General features: G+C 35.0%; 1 protein-coding gene across 6 annotated transcripts in view; it reads left to right on the plus strand.

Moving 5' to 3' along the window:
* The window catches only part of MON2 (MON2 homolog, regulator of endosome-to-Golgi trafficking), a 112,832-nt gene that overhangs the window by 18,813 nt on the left and 69,824 nt on the right, over positions 1–24,195 (plus strand). For 5 of the 6 annotated variants that reach the window (XM_027542420.1, XM_027542416.1, XM_027542419.1 and 2 more), the window contains 6 exons: positions 6,379–6,506; positions 7,670–7,801; positions 8,681–8,810; positions 10,658–10,755; positions 12,165–12,290; positions 18,967–19,161. In XM_027542420.1, coding sequence (XP_027398221.1) covers positions 6,379–6,506; positions 7,670–7,801; positions 8,681–8,810; positions 10,658–10,755; positions 12,165–12,290; positions 18,967–19,161 — 809 coding nt within the window. Of the gene's footprint in view, positions 1–3,059; positions 3,141–6,378; positions 6,507–7,669; positions 7,802–8,680; positions 8,811–10,657; positions 10,756–12,164; positions 12,291–18,966; positions 19,162–24,195 lie in introns of all 6 variants that reach the window. The other variant, XM_027542422.1, reaches the window with a different exon arrangement.

Genomic DNA, 24,195 nt, shown 5'->3' on the forward strand with positions numbered 1-24,195 from the left:
AATATTTATTTTTCTTTGTTTTCACTGCTGTCATGAATGCTGACATAAGTGGAATGCTATGCCAGGTAATGTCAGCATCAATGCACATATACAGATCATTATCTCAACATTGCCTTTTTCTTTAAAACTGCAAGTGAGAGATAGCAACGTGAAGTTTTTCATTTACAAGGCCAAATGCCTTAATCTTACATTTGACTATCATATATTATAAGTTGTTTTTATTATCCTAGCTTACAATAAATATACTTGAACTTGACTGAAAAGATTTGTGTTACACAGAAATTATATAAACAGAGAATCTGCTATTTGAATAAATATAGGAAATAAGGAAATCAATGAAGTTGTGAAATCTTTCAAAATTGTATATTTAAGCCCTGACTCAAAACTGTAACAATTACAACCACCTAACACCGCTTTCAACTACTCTCAGTATATATAGAACATTTTTACATAATCATTATGTATGATTTGTGTTCTTCTGTCCTCACAGTTTCCCTCATTCTTTTCATATCTATATAGTCTTATTGCTAAAAATTCTCTAATTTCAGTAGCAATGAATAAATATACTTTGGAATTTTTTTCTGACATTAAAGTGTTATTTGCTGATTTTATTCAGTATATTCTGTTTTATCAGTCTATATATCTGTGATTTTTTACAAACATCCATAGAATATCCCATATAACATTCTTAATAAATAATTATGTAAGAATCATTGGTGGAGATACAAAGATGGGTAATATAATTCACCTACAATCTGTGTGTTAATGCAAGAACTATATTTGAAAAGTGTGTTTGTACCATTCATTGTATTTAGCTTACCTGCTCCTTCATTTACTTTTTGGAGCTCTTTGTCAGAAATTTTCCCTTCCTGAAGACATACTTCTTGAGGTCAGGATCAATATCTTATTCTTCCTTACATTGCTGCTAGATAGCGCATTACATGGGGAATAGTAGTGAAGTGAAGTCCCTCAGTTGTGTCCGACTCTTTGCGACCCCATGGATTGTAGCCCACCAGGCTTCTCCATCCATGGAATTTTCCAGGCATGAGTACTGGAGTGGGTTGCCAAGCCCTCCTTAAATGTAGGCTAATAAATGAGTCACTCCAAAATGCAAGGAAGACTCCTTGAGTGTTGCCACTAGTATATTTTCGACCTCTCTTTAGTTTTGTGTGTTATGATTGAGTACATAAATTTTGTCATATTTAGATCATGTCAGCCTGTTAACAGTAATGAAAGAGACAGATTCTAAACAGAAAATTCTGAGGCTTATATGGTAAATGTCAGGTGGAAGTATAGATGGGCCTGTTATAAGAATATCAGGAAGACTCCTAATCCAACCCAAGACTATGAAGCTGAGCCTTCATGCTCGAAAAGGAGTTAGCCAGGCAAATAAGGTGTAGGAGTAATAAGTAAGGGAAGTTACTTAAATGCATGAGTATAAAACAGTTTGGTCTATTGGGTACCTGTCCAACTACTGCCATTGTGTGACTTCCTGGGTAGCTTGATGGAAAGAGTGTGAATTAGGGAGGTGACACTTTCATATAAGTATTTTTATACTCTGTACATTACTCTGACAGCAGTGTGAAAGGCATATTTCAGTGCATCATCAGTACAGAAGGGGTCTGTTGGTAGACTGCTACTGTAACCCAGGATAGAAGATAAGGGGGACTGTACTTTATTGCTTGCTAACAAATTGACCTAATGGATCGGAGTGCTTTCTCTGCCACATAATGTGTTTTTCTTTATTCTTTTCCCCCCTTTTTTAAAAAACAAATTTTAACTTTTATCCTGCCTTTATTGTATCATACTTTTTTGATACCATATTTTCTAATTTTTAAAATTGTTCCAAAATATTTCAGCAAGTGATTGTAATTTAGGTATGTTTCAGTATTTAGAATTATTTCTTTAAGATACATTTCTAGGAATGAAATTATTAAAGGATATGAACCTGTTCTTGAAATTTTTTATCACTGCTTTCTAAAAAGATAAAAGTTTATGCTTTTACCAATTATACGTGACTGTATTTTTATAGCATCCTTGTAAGATTACTATTTTAAAGAATCTTTTCAGTCCTTGAACAAGCAAATGACTTCTCATTTTAATTGACATTTCTTTTTAATGTTGAACATTTTTCTCTGAATATATTAAATTATTTTTTCATTTTAGGTTTTTTTGGAGTTTTTGTGTTTTCTTTATCAAATATTTGAGCTATTTATATAGCAAAATATTAACTTCTCATGTTTATATCATATTATCTGCATCATTTACTTCTTAATTTTTTATCTGTGCTGCTAAGTCACTTCAGTCGTGTCCGACTCTGTGTGACCCCATAGACGGCAGCCCACCAGGCTCCCGTGGCCCTGGGATTCTCCAGGCAAGAACACTGGAGTGGGTTGCCATTTCCTTCTCCAGTGCACGAAAGTGAAAAGTGAAAGTGAAGTCGCTCAGTTGTGTCCGACTCTTAGTGACCTCGTGGACTGAAGCCTGCCAGGCTCCTCCGTCCATGGGATTTTCCAGGCAAAAGAGTACTGGAGTGAGGTGCCATTGCCTTCTCCGTAATTTTTTATCTAGATGCTTTTTATTTGTACGTAATCTAACTTTTTTGATTTGTTGCTCTATACTTAAGTAGTCTTTCTCCTTCCATGTAGTTGATAGTCGCTTTTGCTTTCTTCTTGTTTTTCTATGGTTTGATGTTTAGACGAGGACCTAGGTGTTTTTTCTTTTGCTGAATTACTGACTGTAGCAACATCATTTGTTGAATAATTCTTCCTTTACCTGTAATGTACTTTTACGATGACACTGTTCATAATTTTATTTGTCCTCATATTGAATCATTTAAAATATTTTCAGATATTTTGAACCATTAAACTTTTTTAAGTTTTTCCCATAACTAGATTTTAAAGGTTTTGAGGATATCAGTCATGTCTCCATCACATTTTATTTCTTTCACAAGAGCTATAGTTTGTCATTTAATGACTGGTAAAATTTTAAAAACCTTTTATTAACCCCTGTTAGTGTGATTCATAGTGGGGTACCCTAGTTTAATTCTTTTTTTCCAGGATAAAACCTGCAATTTTGCAGTGAAACTGCTCAGAGCAAGGAAACCCCTAGGATATGGGGACCTGCTGGATCTCTTTCAGGTGTGTGAAAGTGCATCATTTGATCTCACAGTTATACAATTTGGAAATAAACACAGAGTTTCAGTCTATTAAAGGAGTTGTGCTTCTGAAGGGACTTATGTAGAAACTAAACTTTTTCTTTTTTTCCTTCTCTCCACCCACTCCTCCTCACCCCGCCTCCCCCTCCGCCCCCACCACAGGTTTTGATTAAAAAGCATTGACCTTTTCCTCTTTTTTCCCCTAGATTTTTTTAAAAATGGTTAAAGCAACATACATGTTGCTTTATATTTTTGCACAGCCTTTTCCTCAGTGTGATCTCTAAACTCTAAACCTATAAGAAGGTTTTTATGTGAAGTCACCCTTAAGATGTATGTAATTAAAATTACTGTTTATAAAGAAAAAGCAGCAATTGCCCAGTTAGAAGAGTAGGATTAATTTCTGATTTTTAGGATCATTATGACATTTAGAAGAAGAGAAAAATAATTAGCAACTTTTAAAAAATGATCTTTATCTTCATTGTGATCTAGATCTGGTAGATACGTTTGTTTTTCACATTATGCTTCAAAAAACAGAATAGATCAATAGGTTTTCTTTTTTGATTGTTGATCATCTATTTTGGATAATATAGAAATTTCCTTTGATCATTATATTCTCACATAAACTGGGAGGAAAAAAAGTAGGAAGGATGGATACCTTTGAGTTACATTAAAATACAGTTAATTATTTTTATTACTACATTAATTTTAACTCAGCTTGATAGAGCTGAATAGCTGTTACTGAATGTATAATTCACCTTATTTTATTCATTCTAAGATAAGACAGTTTTTTCACATGTTAATATTCCCCAAATTAGCATGCATTTTACAGCTGATGGTTTCTTAGAATCACTGTGGGCCAGATACTTTTGTAGTTGTCTTTTTCAGTGAACTTGTTCATAGTTGTTCATACTATCACATCAGTTGAGTTGCATGCATTGTTGATATCATGTAAGTTTTGTTATTTGAAATGTTACCTTTCTTGTGCAGAAACTTCTGTTAACATCTTATGGTAAGATCAAAAAACACTGGCATCAAAGCATGCAGAATGGGTGTCATTAGCTTAGAAGAGTATCTCAGAGACAGTAGTGAAGTGCTCTCAAGCAGTGAGGCATTGCAAACAATCCAGTTAAAAAATGGACAGAAGTTCTAAATAGACATTTTTTCCAAAGAATACATACAGATGGCCAACAGGTACATGAAAAGATGCTCAACATCATTAATCATTAGTGCTATGCAAATCAAAGGCAAACAAGGGTATCACCTTACACCTGTTAGAAGGAAGGACTGTTACCAAAAAGATAAGAAATAACAATGGCCTTCTTGACCTAAAGGATGAAATTATGAGGAAAAATTGTAAATTATTAGAAAGTATTGTATCATTGTTTAATTAGCATAGGTAATTGGCCCTGATTTTCTTTCTGGTGATATATTTGTGTCTTAAAATAATTGTCATCAGAGATTCTGTAGAAGTACACTGTGTTTCCTTCTGTGGAGACAAATTCCCTTTCCTTCATTCTTCTGATGACTTTAGGCAGACAGCTTTGAAATGTTTCATTGGTTTCTTTTAGACACTTTTAACTCTTAATTTCCATTTGCATCATATGCTGTTTGCCTTAAAGAGTGGCAGCATAATGCTGTGGAAAGAGTAGTGAACCTGGGATTAGAAGACATATTTTTGGATTCTGGTTTTGCCACCTACTTATTGTGTCATGGGGTTCAGATCATGCCCTATAAACTCTGCATGAGTATTATGATACTCAAATGAGAAACACATGTTACTGTCATAAAAATTTTAAATGCAGCTTATTAATATTGAAAACTTATATTTGTCTGAACAAGATTTAATAATTTGAAACGTTCTGCAGAGTTGGGGTGGCATCAGACTTCAGTGATTTTGGCAGAATTGAATATAGCAGGATATTTACTGCTTCAGAATAGTATTTTTTGAGCTTTATTGTCATCTTTTAATCACTCATAAAAATGTTTTGTGACATTGTTATGGAAATTTTATGTCTCTCGTTTTGAAGCAGAACCTTGATGCAAAAGAAAGCAAGGAAATAACGCAAAGGAGCTGTTTTTTGGAAACACTGTTCATTGCCAGTCATATTTGCCATCTCTTCGCTGTGATTTATGCTGGCATACTGAAGGATTTTACAGAGCATGCTGTAGGGAATAATAGTCTTTATTTGCCATACCATAAAGAAGCTTTGGGAGAAGAAAGAAGGGATTTTAAGTGATAAAATTAATGTTAACACTAGCTTTACACTTTTAAAGGTGACTCTGGGTGACTTTTCCACAATTTCTTTTGAAAAACATGTTAAAAGTCAAGATTTGTGTGACTTTATTACAGGTTTTAACCTATTAAAATAATTGATGTATGCAATACATTTGAAAACAAATACTTAACCTATAAGTTTAATGCTCTTGTGACTTGGAATTTTATGTTATTTATTCAAATTCCCTGAGGATGACAAACGTGAAATGTGTCGTATTCATCTTTGTGTAGCTACCCACTAAGTGTGTGTGTACTGATTTAACTTCATTTTGTAAGTTTAAATTATGTATAATTCAGTTTGTGCATTTTCTAATCTTTTACATTTTTGTTGCTATTTGAAAACTTCTGAAATAACTGGCTTGGTAGAAGGAGTTATTTTAAGATTTGGAATTATAGCATGTTCAAGCAATTAATTTAAAGCTATACTTCAGTATTAAGAGTAGTAATGTTATTGTTTTTAATGGGTTTACTTCTTGAAGAAGAAATTAGAGCCAGTGAATTAAAGGCATGTAATAAAATTCTAGGGAGTTCTGAATATTCATTCAGAAATGTGGTAGGGTTGATGTCTATACTATTTTTAATTACTTTTCTGTTCTAGAATATGAGTTCTTATTCCTATTTTCCCTTCTACACTATTGAAGAAATAGTCTTACTCAGAGGCAAGAGAGAACTTCTGAGAAGTTGCCCTTAAAGAGTTTATAGAAGACGGAGGAGAACCAAAGGACAGAGTGTCAGGAGAAAGGCATGGGAAAACTGTACTTAAGGAGGGTAGTTTAGGTATAGAGTCTGAAGTATTTTAACTCTTACTGCTTGATTTTTATTTTCATATTTATTTTATATTAAGTGATTTTTATTAAGATTGTCATTACTGGTTGTAATTATGTGAAAAATGTCCTTATTTATGAATTATGTTTAAATTTTTATTTTATATGTGTTCTAAATAAAGCATTGAAGGAAAACAGCTCAGAGGTTGTTCAACCTTTTCTAATGGGTTGTGGAACCAAGGAACCAAAGATCACTCAACTATGTTTGGCTGCCATTCAGAGACTCATGTCCCATGAAGTGGTATCTGAGGTAATGTGAAGATTTTATCTGAATTGTGCACCTACAATCAGATCAGGAGTTTTCTCAAGGAGAGAATAAAACATGCCTGGTATTTAATATAAATCAGTACTTGAAGGACATGGCTTCATTTTCAAAGGTTGCCAAATTGTCTCATTATTAAACACTCAGTATAGATGGGCTAAATTTTGTCAAATCTTTTGGAATCTTAAGAAGTCATGTGTGCTCAGTTGCTTAGTTGTATCTGACTCTTCATGGCCCCATGGACTGTAGCCCACCAGGCTTCTCTGCCCATGGAATTTTCCAGGCAAGAATACTTGAGTGGGTTGCCGCTTTCTACTCTAGGGGATATTCCCAAACCCTCATCTGTTGTGTCTCCTGCATTGGCAGGAGGATTCTTTACCACTAGTGCCACCATAGTTCATTAATATAGATAATTTTGAGAACCAAGCAAATTTTCAATATCAGTGATGAAGAATATCATTCATGAATTACTTTTTTAAAGGTAGGAGAGAAAATCATGACTTTATTTCCTAGATTGTCTGAAGTGTTGCTCGTTAAGGGTATTCATATCTAACCTCATGATGGTAAAAACAGGAAAAACATTGTATTAGTATGAATCTGCATCCTGCTTGTCTGCTTAACTTTGTACTTCGTAGGGTACTTTTTAATAGAAATGGTAAATTCTTTTGCCTTTGGTATAACATTCTAAACAGTATCAGATTTAATTGAGTTTGTAAATGTGTTGTTAATTTGAGTTGTATTTTTTCTATAACTCGTTTTCCCTCTTGTCAATGAAATAATACAGTAACAGACTCATAATTTGTATATGTTTATATTCATAAGTGTCCAAATGAAATATACCCCTATTATTTTAGAAATGAGCCTTGATTTTGGCAAGGTATTTCAGAACTGCATGTTGCTGTTTGCCTATATTCAAATGGTACATTTTAAATCTTAAAGCATTTTTTTTGAGAAGAAAATTAATTGGTTGCAGTTCTTGAATTAGTTGAGAGATGTGTATTTGGATCTATAGATTTAGAAACATAGGTTTTTGTTAATGTGATCAAGAAATTCTCTCCAGGTAAGATTATATTTGCATACTTTTTCTTGCTTAGGGACCCAACATACCTATATTTTATTTGTTGACAATAATTAAAATACTTGTTTTACAGACTGCAGCTGGAAATATAATTAACATGCTTTGGCAGCTAATGGAAAATAGTCTTGAAGAACTTAAGCTGCTTCAAACAGTTCTTGTTCTTTTAACAACCAATACAGTAGTTCATGATGAGGCACTCTCTAAGGTAGGAACCTGTTTGTCCAAGTTCATTAAGGGCTTTGGGACAGTATTTGGATAAGCTGACCGAAAGAGGAAAGCCTAGTGCTGTTTGAACTAAAAGCAACTTTCCTGTAGCTATTGTGATAATGCACATTGCATGTTAAAAGCCTTCAGTGCCTTATTTTCCACAGATTAGAGATGATATCAGGTTAGGGTGATTAAACAGACTCCCTTGGATATAGCTGACAGCCTTGGTTATGAATACAATACGGAAAAAGAAAAGTAGCAGAAGAAAAGGAATAGAGAAAGAAGAAAAGAAAACAGTATTTGTTTCCAGGTATCAGTGTTGTCCACAATTATCTTGAGTGTTCCTGACAGCTCTCTCGTCCCCCCTTTCAAAATAATTTCACATGTAAAATGTATGTAAGCCAGATAACTTAAGTCTGCCCCTGAAGCAGCTGGAGAAGTGTCATTTTGGCATTAATACTAGATAAGGCTGCATGTATGAAAGCTCTTTCTCATTCCTACTCTCTTTGAAACATATAACAACTGTTATATTATGTTTCATCTTTAAATTTTTTTTTAAATTGTGAAATATTTCCAAAGAACAGAAAGTACAGAGAGTAATGTAAAAATAGCCTCAATTAATAGTTTATTATTTAGGGTAAAAGGTGCATTTCACATTACCTTTGCTAATCTTATGTGTCTTTATATTCACTGAGAGTTTGAATTGTTTAAAAATACTGAAGTTTTTGTAGCTTTATTGTATAAAAGAGTGGGACTTTTATACTTTTAGCGAAGGTGATTGAAACAGCAAAACATAAATTATTTGCGGTTACATCAGATAAAGATAATAACCATATTCATCAACTTATTTAATGCTAAATGAATCTTGTTTTTTTAGGCAATTGTTCTTTGTTTTCGATTACACTTCACAAAAGATAATATTACAAATAATACAGCTGCTGCTACAGTGCGACAAGTTGTTACTGTTGTTTTTGAGAGGATGGTTGCTGAAGATGAAAGACACAGAGGTAAAGTGATGAAAGTTGTTTCCTTTTGCCTGTGGGTGACTCTCATGTCCATTATTATTCATTTAATGATTGTCTGCCATTCCCCTATGAACTTAGGCTACCTAATAATTAGAATACTTTAGAAAGTGTATTAACGTCTTTATTACTGATAATGGCAAACCAAAAGGTAAATCTCTCACAATTTTGTCACCCTAAGAAGTGGACCCTGTTTTCTGTATTTATTTCTAATATATTCAAAGTTTTATGTTGAAGATGGTAATAGCACATTTTATACAAGGTGTTGCATCGTAAGTATTTTTAGCCAAACAGTACATATGATTATTTTGTGTTACATTTTAATTTTTGTAATTGAAATTTTAATTGGTTGCATTATATTTTGTGGCTATTCTATAATTTAATGAACTACTTATGTTCTGTAGTTCAGTATTGTTCTGAGTGTCTTCCTACATATATATTTCCATTTGAATTATTTTTTAAAGTAAATTTTCAAAAGTGAGTTTCCCTCATGTGAATTTTTGTCTTTGCCTATTAATATGTATTAATCAAGTATATTTATTAGTGTAAAGCCTACTCTTCATATTTTCATCAAATCCTTTTATTTGTAATTTTTAACATTTTCATAATTTGAAACATTTCCTAAAAACTTAGAAACATATCGTGTCACAGAGCTTATAGATACTGTTTCTGTTATAATTTTTATAATTTGATAAATTTTAAGTTTTTTTATTTGTTATCCTTATTAGATGAAAAGTAAAACTTTTCCACGTGATAAGTTGAAAAAATCATGAGGTGCTATCATGAAGAACAGCCTCTCTGTTTTATGGAGTCAAGAAACGGAAGATTAAACTTTTTTTTAAGTTTTTTTCACCCCTAAACTCTTGATATTATACAGTCTTTCATATCATTTGGTGTTATTTTGGTAATATTGGTATAAAAAAAATAGCAATACTAGTAAATAATAATAGTTCTGCCTACTCTAATAATTATTTCACTTTATCTGAATTTAACCATTGGTCAAATTTTTCACATTCTGTTTCAGGCATTTTTCATCTATTTGTTTATTAAGATATTCCCACTAACTTTTGTCTCACTTTTCCAAGGGGAAATGCAGGTGGAATTCTAACAGTTTGAAATATAAAGGAATTAAATGTAGAGGATAAAACAGAGCAGTTCTCCAGTTTGAATGTCTTATATACCATAATCTCAATATAATTTCTGAATTGATAGTTTGGCTGTGTGTCTAATATCACACTTAATACTTTCTAATAAGGTAGAAAATATTTAGAACCTCTTCCTTTTCAAGTAGTCATTAGTCAAGATTTATTCGAAACAGTTTGCCATGACTTACAGGAAATAGTATCTTGTTAATATGCAAAGAAATTGAGAAGCCCCATTCTAGGTGACTCTTGGCTAGTCAATACCTGTCACTGACATAGTACTTAATGGCGGGTCAAGCAGTTAATTCTCTTGAAGATGGTGAGATTATAGAGAAATTAACTGTGGTAAATATTTATATGTTTGATATTTAAAGATACATTCAAATATGACATGGGTTTCAAATCCATGAAATAAAATGACTAGAGAAAGGGGTACTAGGAAAATCATATGTATTGACAAAGATAATAAGCTTATTAAAATGAACATGAGATAGTGAAGAGTTTTTTTTTTATGATATGATGTATAAAAATGTAATTCCCAATTTTTCTTTCCATTTTGGAGGCATGGTTGTGAACTTAAAGTTTATAATTCTGTAAATACATACTTATTTTCAATATACCTTTTAGGCAGTATATATGATTTGTTAAAAGCACCAAGAACTCCTAAAACCCTTCTTATTTTGATTGCAGATATTACAGACCAACCAGTACTAGTCCAAGGAAATAGTAACAGAAGATCTGTCAGTACCCTCAAACCTTGTGCTAAAGATGCATATATGCTTTTCCAGGTATTCCCATTGATAAGAATAATTTTTATAATATAGTTTTGTGTGAATTTTTGATTTTGGAATTTTGTATCTGATTTAATTTTTAAGTGTTTTTTTTTTTCATTGTCGTTTTAAAGTGTCAAAAAGTAGTATAGATTTAAAAAGAAAAAAGTAGTACAAGTTTCCTCCACTATCTGATAGTAGCACATTTCTGTGAAACTTCAAAATGCCTTAAGTGAAAAAGCAATTACCTTAGGACACAATTACCTAACGAATGCACAAAATAAATCAAGATAAGCACAGACACACACACAGCTCAGAGCTTTGGCAACTTGATGCTGAGATGCTGAGTATAGTTCCTGGAGAAAGAACTTGAAGGTACCACTCTTGCTACTGAGGGGGTGGGGTGTGCAGCCTCTGTTATGGGCTGCTTGCAAAACAAATGCGGAACATGGTTTTCATTTTTGTCTTTTTTTTCTTTTTTTAAAGAAAATTGAAAATCTTCAGATTTTCTTCTGCTTAAAGAAAGTCTGATTTCTTCTGGTTAAAGAAAATAGATGTTAATCTAGGTCTTTTGTAAAAACTAAGTGGTGAAGAACTTTTGGAAAGCATGTGTTATCTGTCTAAAACATTAAACAGCATCTATACCTAATTAGCCGGAGAAGGCGATGGCACCCCACTCCAGTACTCTTGCCTGGAAAATCCCATGGACAGAGGAGCCTGGTAGGCTGCAGTCCATGGGGTCGCTAAGAGTCGGACACGACTAAGTGACTTCACTTTCACTTTTCACTTTCATGCATTGGAGAAGGAAATGGCAACCCACTCCAGTGTTCTTGCCTGGAGAATCCCAGGGACAGAGGAGCCTGGTGGGCTTCTGTCTATGGGGACGCACAGAGTCGGACATGACTGATGGGATTTAGCAGCAGCAGCAGCATACCTAATTAGCATGATAAAATGTTATGTTTCACTTTAAGGAAATAAAATGAGTGAAATCCTGAACTAGTTATATTAGGAATGACTAGTCATATAAAATACTTCCTTTAATAGGAAAATTAAAATATTTACTTAAATTCTGCTCTATTTTTACATTACTTGTCATGAATAAAATGAGATTAACCTGCGCTAAAAATTTTACTAATTTTGATTAGAGAGTCTTTAAAGCAATGTTAGAATAACATTTTGTCTCTACTCTGTATATTAAGGTTACTTACATAATCAACTATACAATTAATTAAAATTTGAATTATCAATACTTAATTTATAAGGAATAAAACCTGATAAGAGATATTTGAAATAATTTTTTATGAGCTATGAATTTTGAAAAGGACATTGCATTATTTTTTGCATTATATTTTATATAAAATATAAAATAAATAATATAAAATAAACATTTTATTTATTTTTTATTTATTGTTTGATTTATTTTCCAGGACCTTTGTCAGTTGGTTAATGCTGATGCCCCTTACTGGCTAGTAGGTATGACAGAAATGACCCGAACATTTGGCCTTGAATTACTTGAATCAGTCCTGAATGATTTTCCACAAGTCTTTTTACAGGTAAGCCATTTGTGGTATCTTGCAACAAAATTAATCTTTCATTTTTTTCAGAGATAGTTTTAAAGAAAGCAAGATGTATTTTTCCCCCACATTAAAAGATGCAAAAAATTATAGCTTCAGACCTTAGACATAATAATCTACTGTTATTTTAACTTTTGTTGTGCGCAAGCATTTTGAAATTTTAATGTTAGAAGGAAACCCTAGAGTCTTGTCTGGTCAAGCATTTCCCAATCTAAGGGTGTATGAAGGAGCTCTTTTTATAATGTTTATAATTATATATTATATATAGAGGCCTGGCGTGCTGCTATTCATGGGGTTGCAAGGAGTCGGACACAACTGAGCAACTGATGTGATCTGATACATATTATAATGTTTGTGATGTGAACTCTTTTTTATAATATTTAAAAGCCTTAGAAATTGTTGCTAATTTTTGTATGCAGCTGTGTGCTTTTACGTAATTTAAATGGAAAAAAAGTCATCAATGCTTATTTAATAAATTTAATGTGCTGTGCAGAATATTTCAAAACAGTTGATAGGGAAAAAAGTGAGAAAGAATTCAAACTTCTCATTTTACTTGTAAGAAGCTAAAGTCTAAAAGTAGTTCAGTGATTTACATGGGTTTTTTAGTTATTTGCAGATCTTGAACTAAAATTGAGAACTTTTAACTGTACTCTAGCTCCTTTCCCTAATATGTGGCCCCTCCCTAGGTCAGCTATTTGATCTTTGCTCTTACCTAACAACACAAGTGAATCAAGTGCCACAAAAGTAGAAGACCCTTTAGCCCAGGAGTCGGTATTGAAATCTTTACTACATGACTTATAGTTTTTGTCCATATTAGATAAGTCTTCAGTGCTTTCAGTGGTATTGAACAATATTAACTGAGGATTCCCTTTCTTGTATTAGCATAGGAGAAGTTAAGGTATAACTTGATTCATAATCTTGTATAAACTGATAGTTGTAACAGCTACCACTTTTGACTGCCTACTCCGTGCTAAACTTTGCCAAATTCCTTACATATCATACTCTCTTTAATCTTCGCAAATACCTGAAGTACCAATTATTCCTATTTTACCCAGGAGGAAGCTAAGACTTTGAGGGTTAAATAATTTGTCTAAGGGTTCATCATTTGTGAGTGTCCTCATCCTTTAGCCTCACTGTCATTTTTGTTCCTAAATGACCCAAGTGGACTCCTGCTTCAAGGCCTTTGTACTTACTGCTGCCGGGGCCTGGAATACTTTTCTCCCATATAGATTGTTCTCTTATACTTTTGAGGACTTTACTCAATGGTCAACATATCAGACAAACCTTCCCCACCACTCTGTAAAATGGCAGCTTCTTTTCCTGGCAGCACTCTTGTCTTTCTGACTCCTTGTCATTTTTCTTATTACTTCCTGACATATGTGTTTGTACATGAGTTGATCTATTTTTTCCCCTCATAAAAAAGTAAGTTCTATGAGGCAGGGACTTAGTTCAGTGTTGTACAAGTACCTATAATAGTGCCTGGCATATGGCAGGTATTTGACATATATTTGAATAAATGAGTGAATGAACTGGTAAATTAATTTGAATTAGAAATTTCTGTAGTTTGTATTACATTTTCTAATTTTGTAGGGAAAGGTTTGAAAAAATAGTTTCAGATTTATTGTGCCCAAAATAAATCTATTCTACTTTATTCTTCTTGCTATAATCCAGAGGAGAAAAAAGAATTACCTTGTGTAAGATCCTAAAATTTACTCCTACAGATCCCTTAAAAAACTAGGAATAAAACGACCATGTGACCTAACAATCCCATTACTGAGCATATGCCCTGAGAAAACCATAATTGAAAAAAACACATGTACCCCCATGTTCACTGCAACACTATTTACAATAGCTAAGACATGAAAGAAACCTAGATGGGATCTGGGAAGATGGTACTGATGAACCTATTTGCAGGGCAGCAGTGGAAACGCAGAGATAGAGAAAAGACTTGGTGGACAAAGTGGGGGAAAGAGAGGGTGGAACGAATTGAAAGAGTAGCGTGGAAACATATGCAATACAATATGTAAAATAGATACCCAGTGGGAATTTGTATGAAGCAAGAAGCTCAAATCCAGTGCTCTCTGACAACCTAGAGGAGTGGGATGAGGTGGGAAAGGTGGGAGGGAGGTTCAAGAGGGAGAGGGCATATGTATACCTATGGCTGACTCATGTTGATATATGGCAGAAACCAACACAATATTGTAAAGTAATTATCTTCCAATTAAAAATAAATTTAAAAATTGCTCCTACGAAATTTTCTTCAAGAGATAAATATTTGTTTTCATTCACTCATTATTCACTCATCCAATCAGAATTTACCAATACCTTACAATCTGCTGGTGAATGTGTTCAGTGCAAAGGGTTCAGTATTTAAGATAGATAAAATTCTTGGCCTTATCGTGCTTATCAGTCTAATTAGAAGCAAAACATTACTGAATGATAAACTGTGATGAGTGCAATAAGGGAAAAGTATAAAAAGTGCTATAAAAGTGAGTAACATAGGTACCAAACCTAGTGGAGAGTTGGTGATGAATGAAGGCTGTGAAGCTTTTACCTGAAATATGAAGAGTATTTAGTTGAGAGAAATAGGTAGTATTGGAAAAGAATGTTCTAGAGCAGTGACTCTAAGAAAGGATCGGCCTTCTCTTTTAGAAAATAAGCTCTGCAAGAGCAGGGACAAAATTGAGCTTAACCCTGAATTTCACAGTGACCACAGGACTGGAAAAGGTCAGTTTTCATTCCAGTACCAAACAAGGGCAGTGCCAAAGAATGTTCAAAGTACCACACAGTTGTCCTCATTTCACATGCCAGCAAGGTCATGCTCAAAATCCTCCAAGCTAGGCTTCAACAGTACATGAACTGAGAACTTCCAGATGTACAAGCTGGATTTAGAAAAGGCACAGGAATCAGAGATCCAGTTGCCAACATCTGTTGGGTCATAGAAAAAGCAAGAGAATTCCAGAACAATATCTACTTCTGCTTCATTGTCAATGCGGAAGCCTTTGACTGAGTGGGTCACAACAAACTGTGGAAAATCCCGTGGTTTTTCCAGTAGTCATATATGAATGTGAAAGCTGGACTATAAAAAAGGTTGAGCACTGAAGAATTGTTGTTTTTGAACTGTGGTGTTGGAGAAGACTCTTGAGAGTCCCTTGGACTGCAAGGAGATCCAACCAGTCAATCCTAAAGGAAATCAACTCCGAATATTCATTGAAAGGACTGATGCTGAAGCTTCAATACTTTGGCCACCTGATGTGAAGAGCCGACTCTTTGGAAAAGACTCTGATGCTGGGAAGGATAGAAGGCAGTAGGAGAAGGGGACGACAGAAGATGAGATGACTGTGGCATCATCGACTCAATGGACATGAGTTTGAGCAAGTCCAGGAGATGGTAACGGACAGGGAAGCCTGGTGTGTGTCCATGGGGTCGCAAAAGTTGGACATGACTGAGCAACTGAACAAGAATATCACAATTCCTGACATACATAATACAGTTGGCAAGTAAATGCTGAATAAAGCACTGAAATGTGAGGAAATAGGCAGTCTTTTACCTTCTTCAAAATGAACTTAGTGAATTATAGATATATTTTATTAATCAAAGATGACTTCCAACTTTATGGCTTGAGCCATAGGGAATATTCTATGAGGAGAACATTTGCTAGAAAGGATAGTATGTTCAGTTTTGAACTTACTCCTTTGGAAATACCCAAGTGTACACAGAATAGTAGTTTGATTTATATATCTTGAGCTTGAAAGTAAGGTTTTGGGCTGAAGTTACAAATTTAAACTTCACTGGCACATATGTGAGTGAGTGAGGTCACCTGTTGTGATGACGTGGTAGCAAGGACCTGATATTCTGGAGCTCTGAGGGACCTCGTTGTTAAACGGTGGGCACGAGAGGATGAGCACACAGGAGAGACTCAGCACGGAGGCCAGAAATGTGGGAATGCATTTGAGCATTGCTTTTAGGAATCAGTTATGTCAGGGGCTTCAGTGAAATTTGGTAAGACTGCTAGGGCAGTATTTGCTTTGGCCACAGATAAATACATCATGATGTATATAACAAGAATAGTTTAAAGGGAGATGGAATATAGATTGGTGGGGGTTGTTTAGGAAACATAGCTGTAGTTAGTTGAATGTGAGGGGAAAAAGTTAATAAAAAACTTTGAGGAATTGTCTGAAATATTTATGAGTTAACTAGTACATAGAACTGGACATGGAACAACAGACTGGTTCCAAAGAGGAAAAGGAGTACGTCAAGGCTGAATATTGTCACCCTGCTTATTTAACTTCTATGCAGAGTACATTATGAGAAACGCTGGGCTGGAAGAAGCACAAGCTGGAATCAAGATTGCCAGGAGAAATATCAATCACCTCAGATATGCAGATGACACCACCTTTATGGCAGAAAGTGAAGAACTAAAGAGCCTCTTGAGATGAAAGTGAAAGAGGAGAGTGAAAAAGTTGGCTTAAAGCTCAACATTCAGAAAACTAAGAACATGGCATCTGGTCCCATCACTTCATGGGAAATAGATGGGAAACTGTGGAAACAGTTTCAGACTTTATTTTTTGGGGCTCCAAAATCACTGCAGATGGTGATCACAGCCGTGAAATTAAAAGACACTCCTTGGAAGGAAAGTTATGACCAACCTAGATAGCATATTCAAAAGCAGAGACATTACTTTGCCAACAAAGGTCCATCTAGTCAAGGCTATGGTTTTTCCATTGGTCATGTATGGATGTGAGAGTTGGACTACAAAGAAAACTGAGTGCTGAAGAATTGATGCTTTTGAACTGTGGTGTTGGAGAAGACTCTTGAGAGTCCCTTGGACTGCAAGGAGATCCAACCAGTCCATTCTAAAGGAGATCAGCCCTGGGTGTTGTTTGGAAGGAATGATGCTAAGGCTGAAACTCCAATACTTTGGCCACCTCATGCCAAGAGTTGACTCATTGGAAAAGACTCTGATGCTGGGAGGGATTGGGGGCAGGAAGAGAAGGGGACGACAGAGGATGAGATGGCTGGATGGCATCACCGACTCGATGGACATGAGTTTGAGTGAACTCCGGGAGTTGGTAATCGACAGGGAGGCCTGGTATGCTACTATTCATGGGGTCGCAAAGAGTCGGATATGACTGAGCGACTGAACTGAAGACTATTTAGCAAAGTATGAAAACGGACTTAACTATGCTTTTCATTTTGTCAGTCAATGAAACTACTATAGATGTGAATGTAGAATTTCAAATCACATAACTTAAGAAAAAATTTATTTTTAAAATTTATTTTTGTGGGGGCTATACTGGGTCTTCGTTGCTGTGTGTGGGCCTTCTCCAACTGCGGTGAGCGTGGGCTACTCTAGTGGCAATGCACGAGCTTCTCACTGCAGTCATTCTCTTGTTGTGCTGCACAGGCTTTAGGGCATGCAGCCTCAGTAGTTGTGGCACACAGGCTTTGTTGTTCCATGGCATGTGGGATCTTCCTGGACCGGGGACTGAACTCGTATTTCCTGCATAGTGGGCGGATTCCTTGCCACTGAGCCACCAGGAACACCCTCCATAAGATCCCATTTTTAGGGGGGAAGAATTAAAATTACATTAAAATGAATTTAAAATCTAGAAAGATATATATTTGGAGTCAACAGTGACTCACTAACTTATCTCTGGGAGATACTAAGCAAAACTTTTATTTTTATCTTTTTACTTCTCTGTGTTTTCTTTCCTTTTTTCTGCTTAGTGAACCTGTATTTTTTCTTGAATTAATCTGATTTTTTAAAAGATACATTTTACAAATTAAAAAAAACTACTCTGTGCCTTATCTTTCCTTTTCTGTAAGATTAAAGGATTGGATTGGTTGATTTTTATTTTTGTATCTTTGTTCTCGGCCTCAGTGAAACTGGGTTGCTTAAAACAACAGAATAATTTTTATATTTGAGGTTAAACATTGACTGTAGACTGGACCTTTTTTTGTCAGTATAACAAGACTATTTTTGGCTAATATATTGAGCAAATTAACAAGTTAAGGGAGGTTTTCTGCGTAATATGCCATAATTATAAATAATATTTAAGAATTCTCTGTAAGATTCTCAGACTTTAAAATAATTATGCTTGTTTGTCATTGTGTTTGTTATCAACTCATTGTGTTCTGTTCAAGTGATCTAACTAGAACAAAATATTAATTAATAAATCTGCTTGTGAATAGAATTATCTTCACAAAATAAAGTCTGAATTATGTAATTTATTTACTTTATTATTCAGATTTTCTCCTCTCCGCTTCCTGTTTAAATGCTTTATCTGTTTGAATTTGTAAAATCTATTTTCTTTTGTTTTTCATGTTTTTAATTGCTGGAATTTCTAATGTCCTACTAAAATTAAAATTCCTAGTAATAAACATCATTTTAATTCCACAGTTATTAAATGTTCTTTTTTTAAATTTCAATACTTTTTAAACTTCTTGAAATATTATGATTTGATCTTATATTCTCAAAGAGGAATCCTAATTTCAGAATTGTGTGTAAACTTTAAAATGAGCTATATAAACTTATAATTTTATTCACACTGATTATTGAAGCTTGTTATTAACTGTGAGACTTTTATAAGCATTAAGTACAAAGTAAATCAATTCTTTTTTTTCTTTCTTTTTTTTTAATCTTTGCAAATAGCATCAGGAATTTAGTTTCCTCCTCAAAGAAAGAGTATGTCCTCTTGTGATAAAGCTCTTTTCTCCAAATATAAAATTCAGACAAGGTTCCAGCACTTCATCTTCTCCAGCACCAGTTGAAAAACCATATTTTCCTATCTGCATGCGTTTGCTGAGAGTAGTATCTGTTCTGATTAAGCAGTTTTACAGTCTTTTGGTAAGTGTTAATTTTCATGTGTTTATATAATTGCATGAAGCCTTTTCTGCAAAGATGATCTTATTATAGTGTATTTAGCTACTTCAGTTAAGCAAACTTCTTTTTTTTTTTTTTGAGTACTTATAGGTAATCTCCAAGGTATTTGAAAGTTCATTCTTTCTTGAGTCTCTCTTATGTTTATGTGGTATTTTATACTCCATAACCCTATTGCATTTTATACATCATTATTTTCTTAGTTCTTGTTTTTTCTTCTCTCCAAGGCTGCCACTGCCAATTTTTTTTTAATACCACCATACATATGACCTGTTATAAAATTTGGTGAATTGTAGCATTAGAAATTAATTTTTATCTTCAGTCCAATATTATATCTATTTTACATACATTTTTGGATGCAAGATATATTGTGATATTCTTGATCATAATTCCATGTAATGATTGACTCTTAAATATTGAAATAATATTTTTCAGAGAAAATGGTATATTCTCTGAATATATAATTTAAAGAATTATAAACTGCTGAATTTGACTTAAAAATTTTATATTAAGTCAAATTCAGCAGTTTATAATTCTTTAAATTTATATCCTTAATTTTAATTAACAAAAGTAATTGGTTATTGATCATCTACTGTGAAAAGTCAGTATGCTAAATGTTAGCGATAACCAAAGTCATAAACTATTAGATAGTATAAGTAGTTTATACTAAATTCTATGGAAACTTTAAGAAAATTTGTTTTCTATATTGTACACTTATCATGGATTTTCTTTTCATTGTCCAAATCCATTTATATAAAATGCATTTTGAAATAATCTTTATAAGCACTGTAGTTATAATAATTTTTGGCCACATGAGATCTATCTGTAAGGTATTTAATATATTGCTTGGAAATGCTGTAGGAAATTAAGTCATCTCAGAATGTGTTGCTATTTAGGGAACTATAAACTATCGGGGTTTGGTGCCAAGGGTTTAAGAGTCTTTTGGTGTACTCATCATTGTTGGCTTGGACTATTTTGTTCTAACTTTAAAAAATTAAAATCATTGTTCCCCACAAATGTAAGTATTTGATATAATTTCCAATAATTATACTTAATTGATAAACCAAGACTTTGTTGTCTAATTATATACAGTTAAAATGGAGGGAGATTCTCTGAGTCTTTATACTGATTGGTGGTGGTGGTTTAGTCGCTAAGTTGTGTCTGATTCTTGCGACCCCACGGACTATAGCCCGCTGGGCTCCTCTGTCCATGGGATTCTTCAGGCAAGAATACTGGTGTGGGTTGCCATTTCCTTCTCCATGGGATCTTCCCAACTCAGGAATCGAACTCTGGTCTCCTGCATTGCAGGCAGATTCTTTCCCTACTGAGCTAGGAGGGAGCCTTACTTTTAGAAGTTTGGAAAGGTCCGTCAGCATTTGCTGAAAGTTAAAGAAAGATAGTTTCTCTAAAGATGGAAAGCTTATATCTGTTAGTTGTTGTATTTTCTATATTGTATTTATTTACAGTTTGTCTCAGTCCACAAATAAAACTTAAAAAAAATGTAAATCAGAGTGACAAGTGATAGAATAGGAAGCTCTAGGCACTCTCCCTTACAGAGACACCAACTTTAAAATACACAGAACAGATTGCCTTTGTGTGAACTTCAGAAACTAGCTTAGAAATTATAGCGCCCCAGTCAGGTTTAGGGCCAAAATAAGTTCATTAGAGTGGGTAAGAAAGCCCACTGCACTTACCTGCCACACCCCATCCCACCCTGGCATAGCATGTATGATCAAGAGAAAATTCCTAACTTATGGATTTTCCTTCATGTAAAAAAGGGTGAAATGTGCAACCAATATCCTGACTTTTGGGGTACTGCTCAAGGAACTGATTTTTGTCTTACCTGACTCTTAGACACTGACAAGAAAGGCCACAACATATTTGGCTGCCAGGGATCTGCTGAGAACAAAGTCAAACCCTGTGGCTTGCAGTACCAGGGAGATTATAGTATAACACAGACACCAGTTCAGTTCAGTTCAGTCACTGAGTCGTGTCTGACTCTTTGCAATCCCATGGACTGCAGCACATGAGGCTTCCCTGTCCACCACCAACTTCCGGAGCTTGCTCAAACTCATGTCCATCGAGTTGGTGATGCCATCCAACCATCTCATCGTCTGTCGTCCCCTTCTCCTGCCTTCAGTCTTGCCCAATATCAGGGTCTTTTTCCAGTGAATCACTTCTTCTCATCATGTGGCCAAAGTATTGGAGATTACACGCAAACCCAGAGAATACACTTTGACAAAAAGCTAGAGGGGACCCCAAAATCTCTAGCTGGGCTGATTGATAAAGATCTTTTCCTGTACAGAAACAATACATAAAGAGTTGGCTATTTTTTCAAATGCCCAAATTTGAACAGAAAATAAGAATATATACAAATAAATGGGAAAACATGGCCCAAGGGAGGAAGATAAATGTATAGAAATTGTCCTTCAAGAAATGGCGATCAGAACTTCCCTGGTGGTCCAGTGGTTAAGAATCTGACTGCCAGTGCAGGGGACCATGGTTTGATCCCTGATCTGGGAAGATTCCACATGCTGGGGTCAACTAAATCTGTGCACTGCAACTTTTAAAGCCTACATGCCCTAGAGCCAGTTTTCCACAACAAGAGAAACTGCCTCAATGAGAAGCCTGTGCACCACAACTAGAGAGTAGCCCCTGCTCACTGCAACAAGAGAAAGCCTACTTACTGCAGCAAAAACCAGCACAGCCAAAGTAAGTAAGAAATGGAGATCAGTGAGTTGCCCAACAGAGAATTCAAAATAACTATCATGAAGATGCTTTAATAGCTGAAAGAGAACATGGAAAACTAGTCAGAAAAATGGTATATGAACAAAATGTCAGCAAAGAGAGAAACTAAAAAAGAACCAGATTCTGAATTTGAAAAATACAGTAACTCAATGGGAAAAAACTCACTAGAGAAGATAGCAGACTGGATCAAGTAGAGAAAGAATGAGCAAAGCTGAAGACAGGTTATTTGAAATTATCAAGTCAGAGGAGCCAAAGAAAAAGAAATGAGCAGACCCTATGGGACACCATCAAGTAGACCAATATATGCACATGTAAGAAAAATACACTGTGTTTTATTTTCACACTCAAAATACCTCTATAACCAAATGTGTGAATATTTTCCCACACTGACCATTCTATGACAGCCAAGTGTCCTACATTTCAGTTGGATTCTGACATCTACGAGAGTTAGCAAAGGCCTCACGGGTGGTGCCTGTGGTAAAGAACCTGCCTGTCAGTGAGGGAGATGTAAGAGACATGAGTTCGATCCTTGGGTCTGGAAGATCCCCTGGAGGAGGAAATGGCAACCCGCTCCAGTATTCTTACCTGAAGAATCTCATGGACAGAGGAGCCTGGGAGGCCACAGTCCGTAGGGTCACAAAGTCAGACACGACTGAAGCGACTTAGCATGTACCATGCATTAAGCTATCAGTCCCGTGAGGCTGTCCCCTGTGTTAGATGCCATTCCCAAGTAGTGGATCTCCAGGTTACCAACTAGTTCTGTGTAACTTGGCTACAAATTGGAGGTTCCCATGACCCCCTTTTGGGGTTTGATAAGTTGATAAAGTGACTCACAGAACCCAGGGAAACATTTTACTACTGCTGATGTATTACAAAGGACATTTTAAAATGCCAGTGAACAGGCAGGTGAAAACATACATACGGTGATGTCTCCATATTTGGGGGATTTTTATGGAGGTCTTATCATGTAGGCATGGTTGATTATTAACTCAATTTCCATCCATTTCCCCACTCCAGAGAATGGCAAGTGGGGATGAAAGTACCAAGCTTTCTAATCATGGCTTAGTCTCTCTGGTAACCAAACTCTATCCCAGAGTTCACTGAGAGTTGCCTCATTAGAACAAAAGATAATCCTGTCACCCAGGAAATTCCGAGGGATTTAGAAGTTCTGTGTTAGGAACTTGGATCAGAGATCAGTTGTTAGAACAAAAAATGGTCCTAGCCACCCATATTTACAAGGGTTTTAGGAGCCCTCCTAAAATCAGGGGTGGAGACCAACATATATGTTTAATGCATTATGGGAGTTTTAGATGAGAGAAAGGGGCAAAGAGCCTATTTTAACTAATGGCGGAAACTGCAAATTTGAAAAAGGAACATACAAATTCATGAAGCTCAAAAAATTCCCACTGGGAGGATTAATTCAAGAAACAAACTGAGACACATTATAATCAAGCTGTCAGAAGTCACAGACAAAACATTTAAAGCAGAAAGCGAAAAGTGACTGTTCATGTGCAAGGAAGCTTTCATAAGATTTTCGGCAGACTTCTCAGCAGAAACCTTGCCAGCCAGAAGAGGATGGGATGATATATTCACAGTACTGAAAGAAAAACTGTCAGTCAAGAATACTGTATCCAGAAAAACTTTCCTTCAAAATTGAAGGAGAAATGAAGTCTTTCCCTGATGAACAAATGTACAGAGTTTATTATCTGTGACTATACCAAATATATGTCACTTCACTATTGATTCCCTAAATATTATCAGAGTTGTTTTAGGAGGCCTTCTCTCTCTTCCCTCTCTAAAATGCAGGTTTTAACTAAGATAAGGCTTTAGGAAGAGAAGACATTTTCCCCTTTCCTTTTCATATCCACTAGTCAGTAATGAAGAACCTACTCTCTTTCCTGTTCTCCACAATAAGGCAGCATTCTTACATCTTCACCATGACAAATGCTGAATTCACATTTTATTTCTGTTTCCAAGTCAGGAATTACCAGCTTAATTATATTTTGTTTTTATGAAACTTGATGCTGAATTTTATCCCTTCAAAATTTATATTTTGAAGCCCCATTGTGATCATATTTGGAGATGTGACCTTTGGGAGATAATTAGGTTTAGATGAGGTCATGAAGGTAGGATTCCCATGATAGAATTAGTGAGCTTATACAAAGTGTTACTGGAGAGCATTCTCTCTCTGCTATGTGAAGACACAGTAGTAAGGCAGCCATCTGCAAGCGAGGAAGAGAGCTCTCATCAAAA

The sequence above is a fragment of the Bos indicus x Bos taurus genome, chromosome 5, assembly GCF_003369695.1.
Source record: "Bos indicus x Bos taurus breed Angus x Brahman F1 hybrid chromosome 5, Bos_hybrid_MaternalHap_v2.0, whole genome shotgun sequence".
NCBI lineage: Eukaryota > Metazoa > Chordata > Mammalia > Artiodactyla > Bovidae > Bos > Bos indicus x Bos taurus.